Source organism: Bidens hawaiensis, unplaced genomic scaffold, assembly GCF_021521415.1.
Source record: "Bidens hawaiensis isolate Kalapana, Puna unplaced genomic scaffold, B.hawaiensis_p1.1 tig00000142_1, whole genome shotgun sequence".
Classification (NCBI taxonomy): domain Eukaryota; kingdom Viridiplantae; phylum Streptophyta; class Magnoliopsida; order Asterales; family Asteraceae; genus Bidens; species Bidens hawaiensis.
Window position 1 is genome coordinate 8,618,756 of NW_027491019.1, and position 8,785 is coordinate 8,627,540.

Below are 8,785 nucleotides of genomic sequence, written 5' to 3' on the forward strand. Positions count from 1 at the left end.
TTTTGTTCTGGGGACATTATGCGTATTAAAAATTATTATTATACTATTGTACTCAAACTACTTCCATTATTTGTGTGATTGTTATATTGCTAATTGTTGATTACTATATGAATTAAGTGTTTACCGCTTTTATGGTTGGTTGGTATCTCATCCTCATCCTCATAGTATGATCATATGCCGTCCAAGTAGACATATCCGAATCTAGTGGCATGTTCGAAAAGACATAATTATTTGCTGGTTGCGAATTCTTCCGAGTAGGCATGTCCGTATTCTAGTGGCATGATTGCACAGACACATCTATTTGTTTTTATTAATTGATGTTATTCACATACGCAATGAATTGTTTATTTCTCAATATTATTATATGTACACTAAACTATAAATTACTCGCTCAACATGTGTTGCTGACAAATTATTTTTACGCATATTGCAGATCGTTATTTAAGATGATTTGAAGTGAAGAACTTAGATTATACCTTAGGTTAAAAATTATCAAAGTTTAAATGTTGTTGTAATTTCTTTTGCTTTAAATACTTAGTGCACTTTGATATGAATGAAATAAATTAGATATTGACACTTATTATTAATTTATTGTCTTTGAGCTATGATAAAAATTAATATTGTCACGTGCCGGGGCATGTTCTGTCAATAAATTGGAGTGCGACAATAACAATCTGAAGCTCTTCCATTCCAATATGATATGGTTCTATTCACGTCAGCTGTTATCATCTTACTTCAGAATATGAAATAAAATACACAAAACACCACTATCATTCATTAACATCTATAGTTAGGTTTCTATTAATTCATTACTGAACCACATAAATTTCCAGATCTGACATGTTCAACATTGTAAACATGCTTTTATATTATACTAGGGTATATACCCGTGTGACACCCAGGTGGAATACCATGTCACTAAATATAATCAACTTAAACATCAATTTATACAAACATAATAATTGTTTAATTATTAAAACTTGATAGATTTACATTGTCTTAATATTAAAATTTCCAAAACACATCAACAAAATAACTAATAATGTTCTTTGCTACTAAACAATCATCAACATCTTTAAAACTTCAACCAAAATAAATCAATTTTCCTAACACACCTGAAAATTGTTACAACAAATAGAAGATTATATAAAATATAAACCAAACAAAACATGTATAATAATTAGTAACATATAAACATTACTAAAGTTGTTATATGGAACCAATAAATCTTAACTTTCAAATTTTAGTTTTTAGAAAGTTAAAGAGGTGTTGATCATCTACTACTTGTATTAAATCTAATAATATCTAAATAATTTATTTTTTATCTTAAAGTTCATCATCAGACTCCAAATTTTCTGGAAAATCCGCATAATCACTTTCATAGTTACCACATTCTTCTAACCATTTCACCTTCAAACTAACTTCTGCTTCCAACTCAAGATGTGCAAGTTTTTTTCTTGCATTAGATAACTTCAACAGGTCAAGCTCTCTCAACATAATCAAATCATCACATGACAATAGTTGTTTAGCGTTCAAAATTCTTAAACTCTCCATTCTCAAACCTGATTACAACCTTGTCTTGATAAGGGTAAAAAAACCACTCCCTTACATGTTCATAAGGTAAAACCTGTTGCTAAAGATCATGAAGGAAATCATGTAAAAAATTTATGAGATTTGTTTCTTGTTGACATGGAAAATTCTTCCTAAGACCAATCTCATGAATTTGATATTTAAAGAGGTTGTTGAATAGCATGATGGATTCAATATTAGTTTTTTCTATCGTGACTAAATCGCTAAACACGAATTGATACTTACGTAACAGGTTACAAAACCTCCCGTTCATAATCGTAGCCATTATCGGAATTTAGTTATGTTCACAAACTTTGGATTTTTAAAGAAGAAGAAGAAGAAGAAGATTTAAATTGAAAATTAAAAAATAGATTAATGAAGTGACGGTTTTATTTTTCCAAGGCAGATAATGATTAAATCTATCTAGTAATTATAATGTATAGTTAGCCTATACTTGTAAATATATAATTAGATAGTATTATAAATATCTTAAATACTTTAAGTTAAAAAGTAAATATAAAAATGGTATCTTATAAAAGGAATTTTAAACATATAGATTTATATCCGGAAATTTTTGATTTATATTAACATTAAATAGGTATTTATCATTAATTAACAAAATATAAGTTAGGATAACAAACAAATATTCAAAACAATTTTTAACTACATAAATCTAAAGTATAGACCAAAATAAATTACATTATAACCATTATTGTAGAATATAACAATTTGAATTACATAACGAATTTAAACATTTAGCATTCTGCGTTTCCAAAAATCTCCTTGTAAACAACATTTGTTGTTTTATTTGTAAGCTTTGATTCTTTGTCGAGTATCACTAACTTAATACCATCTCGACTCTTCACTCTTGACAAAGCCACATAAAGTTGACCGTGAGAAAATATTGAATCTTTAAGATACAATCCAACTCTTGACAATGATTAACCCTGACTTTTGTTGATTGTCATAGCAAAACATACAGAAATTGGAAACTGTCTTCTTTTTAATTTGAAAGAAAGTTTCTTATCAGTTGGTGTAAGGCTTACTCGACTAATTAGAGTGCAATATCCGATATTCGTACCAGAGACAACTTTAGCTTCAATTACACGTCTACCGAGACTAACGACTTGAAGGCGGGTACCATTGCACAAACCCTTTTTATGATTAATATTCTTTAACAACATGATTGGCACACCAACTTTGAGGACCAATCTATGATAAGGCATTCCTGACATCTTTAAACCATTTTACAAATCTGGGGAGTACAACTGTGGATCAAAATCGTCTGAAACGTCTTCACATTCAGCTAAACTATCGAAACTTAGATACTCGACTTCTTCACCAGGAAAGAGGGATAACATACGTTCATTAATTTCTTGAACCACCTCATTCAAAGGTGCCGACAGTGCGCGATCCTGAAAGTAAGTAAGTTCGTTGAATATATCTAACTTATTAGGATAGACAAACCTTATTAAATCACCCATCGGATCTAATGAGTTCAATATCAAAAGATCGTCTCGAATATCAATAACCGACTCTCCGTTCGTTATAAGAAGAATTGATGTAAGCATTGACACATTCACTTCTTGTACCGTTCGTTACAATGGGCAAAATTTGCCAAAAATCACCAAAAAACAACAACCTTACCTCCAAAAACTGCTTCGGAAGTATTGCCAGAATCACCATTCATAACATCGTTTAAAGTCCTGTCTAACACTTCGAACGCGTGCTTATGAATCATGGGTGCTTCATCCCAAATTATTAAGCTTGACTTTTTCAATAATTCATAGACGTTGGTATTTCCTTTAACCTAATTATATGAAAAAATAAAAAAAAACATACATAACGTAAGATATTTAAAAGTAAATTGATATTCTAATAACAAATAAAACCATATATACTAAAAAAAAGATTAATACTAAAAGTAACATAAAGAAGGTTGTAATATTACTGGGAATCTTCGGTCAAATTAATAGGTATTAAAAATTTCAAAGGTGTTGTTCTTTCACCCTTCAGAAGCAAAGAAGTTATACCGCTTGAAGCAGCATTCTTTGACCTTATTTATGTAGATAAGGTTTTCTATAAATTTGTTTTTCCAGTACCACCGTAACCATAAACAAAATAAACGCCACCTTTTTTATAAATCAAAGCACTCATTATTTCATTATAAACCACTCGTTGTTCATCTGTTAACAAATCAAACATATTATTAAATTCCTTATTCATGGTCTCGATATCATATGAGAGCTCTTCCACCATCAACGGATTAGTTTCTATTGAAATTGTCTCCATATCTGGAAATGGCATTTGTTGATATCTTCTAAGACTGGAGTTGTTGCAAATTAAAAAATTTACAATTTCCAGGAGTGCTAGGTTTTTTATGTGTTCTTCATTAAGAATCAACCCTGAAACAAAATAAGAAGCTACTTAAATTAATAATTAATAAATATTTATGGATATTAGATATTTGGCACAATTGAAAAAATTACAATAAACATAAATCGTACCAGGGTTGTTTTGATCTTTTTGTTGTTTGTATAGTATATCGTCAACTAACAGTTGCCAAGTGTTTTCCCAAACAAAATGAGGTCTAGATAAACTATAAGTAATCAACATTGTAGAAAATAAATTCCTTAAATAATATCCGGTAAAAGTATGACTTGCTTCTTCAATGGCTTCTATGTATTCCTTATCATCATCTAACATACCTCTTTTGTAACATGCATCTCGAAAAGTTTCACACACAACTCCATCAACTGTTTGAATGTCTTCAAAACATTCAGGACCTTTAACCTTATTTAATAATATTCTTAGATAGTAAGCCTCGTCGAATGTGGGTGGAACAGCATGAACTCTACCGATTGCAAAACCCCTTAGCCGAGGTTTCCATTTACGACCTTGTTTTTTCCAAACAAACTTTGTTGAAAAATTAGAGTATGTGAGACTCTTTGCGAGGTCATAGTTCTTATTACACTCAAACCAACCGGTAAACATCGAATAAGCATTAGTTTGTTTTGTTTAAAACATCTTCAATATCTTCATTAGCACCATATATTACTTGCTGCTCACCGGGTAAATGAAAAGCAAGCCTCATAACAGACGGAAGCCTATAATGCACATCAAATGAAAATATCCTCCATGTTGCCTTACATGCAGAGAGATATCTACAATCATAAAACGCTTTGATTTCATCTAAAATAGCATATGGGTTATCACCATTGTTATTTTGTACAAGAAAAATTGTTGCTCGGTCTAGACCCTTATTAATGTATTTAGACAAATACTTTATCGATTCATCTTGATTGCACTACTCAACGTTAATATGGGCTTGAATTTTTTTAATAGGGTCTTTTTGTATGGAACAACACTTCTATTATCCATCATTATATCTGACTTAACAACATATTGCCCGTTATCTTTTCTTTTGTATACCGGAAAACCTTGCAATTCAACAGCTGTCTCATCATTATAAATTTTAGGGAAATTTTTTGTGCATTTTTTTGTTTACCATGCAGGTGCACTTCGGGTTAGCATCACCACATGGACCGTGAATCATATTATCATATACAAGCTTGTATAGGTCTGGATCACTATCTTTGTTTGGAATCTCAGCAGAAATAAATTTATCTACATCTTGTGAATTATGAATCTTGCTACCTTGATGCATAAATATGCAAATATGGGCATGCGGTAGGCCCCTTTTTTGAAACTCTATCGTGTAAACAACTGCAACTTACATAATAAAAGTAAATATTCCACAAGTTTCAATAGTTAAAGAAATATTTTATTTGTTTAAATTGATGTTTAAGTCTACACACTAGTAATATATTCAAGTAGCTCATGATTATAATTGTATACTCATAAAATTAATTAAAATTACTTGCTTGAACCCTTCCAAACAAAGACTTATCCTTCACCGACTTAACCATTGCATCAAACTTGACCTTAAAAAGCCGACATAATATATCAGGTCTATCCTCTGACTTTAAGCTTGTATCCTTAAGAAATCTTTTAACTTCTGGCCAATTGGGATTACATGTTATGGTTATGAAAAAATAGGGATAACCAAACCGTCTACAAAGACACATAGCGTATAGATAATTTTGCATCATATATCTTGTTCCGCTAGTAAATGAGGATGGTAGAATAACACGTTGACCAGCCATTGAAACATTAGTATTTCCAACAGATTGCATACCTCGTAAACTTTGGTAAGTATCACATCGAAGTTCATGTTATTTACTGCGTATAAAATGTAATCTTTGAGCCTCAATCATCGTATATTTGTCAACTAAAATTTGCAGAAACAAACGCCTACCATTTAACATGGTTGAAAATATATTTGACCTATCTTTAATACCATAAGCAAAAAACTCACGCATTGTAACCTTCTTGCGTGCTCCGGTTGATGAAGAGGAAACATTCTTATGAAGTATATTAACCTGATAACCATCCTCACCAAAATGATGAAACAACGGGTATTGAAGAGGTGTATACGATGGATGAAGTTCACTGATACGCTTTAACGAACCAGATTTCTTGGTAACAATTATATCTCGGTTATCAACAGCGTCACCAATATCACCAACAATTAAACCAACAATTTCAAAACTGGATGGTAAGTTATATTGTCTGGCATCATGTTGTCTTGTTCCAATAATACGCAACTTCAAATCGAGTTGTGGATTTTCTTCAAAACAATCCCGTACCATTCGATAAGCTCGGACCAAACGATTATTTGAATCTAACATCGTCCTCAAATAATTAGTAATATGCTTTTCTTGCTCATCGACCACTGAATTATAATCACTGCCCATAAAAAAATATATTTGCTTTGATTAAATATAATAAAACTTATACTAAAAAATAATAACATAACCAAAGTTGACGAATATTGTTACAGTATTTACTCAAAAACACCTTGACAATTTGAAATCTCTTTTTCCGTGTCGTAAATGTAAAGTTGAGAAAACTGTGGTTTACGACCACCTAATGGTAAAAGACTACCCAAACAATGATAGTTTTCAACGCTAAGTCAAAACGTATAAGGCGCATTCCCTCTATTTATGGAATGGTCAATTTTTCCTCCCATAGACGTAACTGAAAACATTGAATTGAACAGCTAATGTTTTTCAAGAAATACTTGCTCATGGCGCTTTCACCACGAAATAATTCAAGATAACTCTCATCTGGTTGTCTAACATTCGAAAGTTCGACTTTGCCATTATAACAACAAAGCGAAAAAGCTCCTTCTTCATTACTACTACTTGATCTGTTAACTTTGGCTTTCCACAATAAAGCATTGCAACTTGGACACATAACGGATTAATTTCCATGATCAACATATTCTAGTAAAATTTAAATATCATGATCTGGAGTTAATTAGTATATATAAATACATAATAAATGATTGTAATTAAATTATGAAATATATATTATACCTGATGATATTCCTTTATAAACATCTACAACATTTTGATAACCAATAGTTGTAGCATGTTTATCTAAATCAGCCATAGGTATAGGTACTATAGGAGTTCTTTTTCTTGACCGTCTACGAAAGGTTGTATATGACTCCGGAATGTCATCAAAAACACAAGACGTGTTTGATCCTTCTTTAACATTTTATTTAACTAGACGACCAATTAAAAATTAAATAAATAAAACTTATTATAAAGGTTGTCAAAAAATATCGACAACTACACATACGATATTTTAAATGACAAATTGTAAATTAAATTTTTAATTATTAATTATATTACATCAAATATTATTTTTGTTTAATTGTATCATTTATAACTTAACAAATTATGATACATTTGCTTATAATGTTTTTCCTTATGTTATTTGTTAATTAAAAATAATGAGGATACTTGAAAGTGTAAATAGTATCATATTTTTCAAATATAAGGCTGCTTATTAAAATGAAATTATTATTACATCTAATATTCTTCTATTTGGATTTAAGTATTTAATTTAAAAAAAAACCTCAAAAAATGTACATAAGAGTTATAAGGAAAAGGCAAAATAACTGAAGAGGTATTTTGTAGACCAGTTTTCTTTTTGTCAACTGAAGTAGTTCTTTTCGCATCTAAAATTGATCATCTTTCTTTCCTTTTGGATGCAGCAGAGTTCACAAATGGTGTACATGTTTGAGGGTATTGAAATTACAAAGGTAATAATATCAATATTTAAGGCCAACTAAAAGTTTTAAAAACAATTTATAAAAAAATAAAAAGAGTATATATTTTGTGTTAAATATTTTAAAATACTAACCATTGTTTACTACATTCTAAGAGTAGACATTTGAAGTTGTTTATGGAGACAGGTTCTCCTTATTAATATTTAAACGCGTTACTTGTGTTGATGAGGGGGCATTTTGCAAGGTATCGAAAATTTGGTTAACTGTATCGTTTTACATATTAGACATAAAAATGAGAAACAAAAATTGATAGCGAAAATATAGAGTGAAAAACATTTTATTAACATACCAGCGACACAAGGATTAAAGGAGGAATATGTTGCATGCGGATTAGAATTTGGAATATTAGATAAACCACTAAAGGGTACATTAGAACCACCTGCATTAGAAAATTTATTTTTAATTTTCATTTAAAAAATTATATTTCATAACAAATTATAATTTAATAAAAATTAAATACTTGTGAAGTGGTTTCCGTTGTAAGCATTTCATTTATTTAAAAAGACCTCAAAAAATGAAAATAATACTTATAAGGAAAAGGCAAAATACCTGAAGAGGTATTTTGTAGATTAGTTTTCTTTGATGTACATGTTTGAGGGTCTTGAAATTACAAAGCTAATAATATCAATATTTAAGGCCAAGTAAAGGTTTTAAAAACTATTAAAAAAAATAAAAAGTCCATATTTAATTGAAAAATATTTTTAAATACTAAGCGTTGTTTACTACAATCGAAAAGTAGACATTCGAAATTGTTGATGGAGACACGTTCTCCTTATTAGATTGTAAACGCAATAATTGTGTGGATGACGAAATATTTTGCAAAGTGTCGAAGATCCGATTAACTGTATCGTTTAACGTATTACACATAAACATGAGAAACATAACTTGATAACGAAAATATATAGTGAACAACATTTTATTAACATACCAAGGACACAAGGATTAAAGGAGGAATATGTTGAATACGTATAAGAATTTGGATTATTAGAAAAACGATGGATATTATCTTGGTTA

At 29.9% G+C, this 8,785-nt stretch overlaps 1 protein-coding gene across 1 annotated transcript; it reads right to left on the reverse strand.

Moving 5' to 3' along the window:
- Nucleotides 1-2,816: 2,816 nt before the first annotated feature.
- LOC143578140 (uncharacterized) lies at nucleotides 2,817-4,563 on the reverse strand. The gene is made up of 4 exons (XM_077061829.1): nucleotides 4,077-4,563; nucleotides 3,742-3,974; nucleotides 3,212-3,379; nucleotides 2,817-2,984 (listed from the first exon to the last, which is right to left on the reverse strand). The coding sequence occupies exons 1-4, from the start codon at nucleotides 4,561-4,563 to the stop codon at nucleotides 2,817-2,819; spliced, it is 1,056 nt and encodes a 351-aa protein (XP_076917944.1).
- Nucleotides 4,564-8,785: the final 4,222 nt, after the last annotated feature.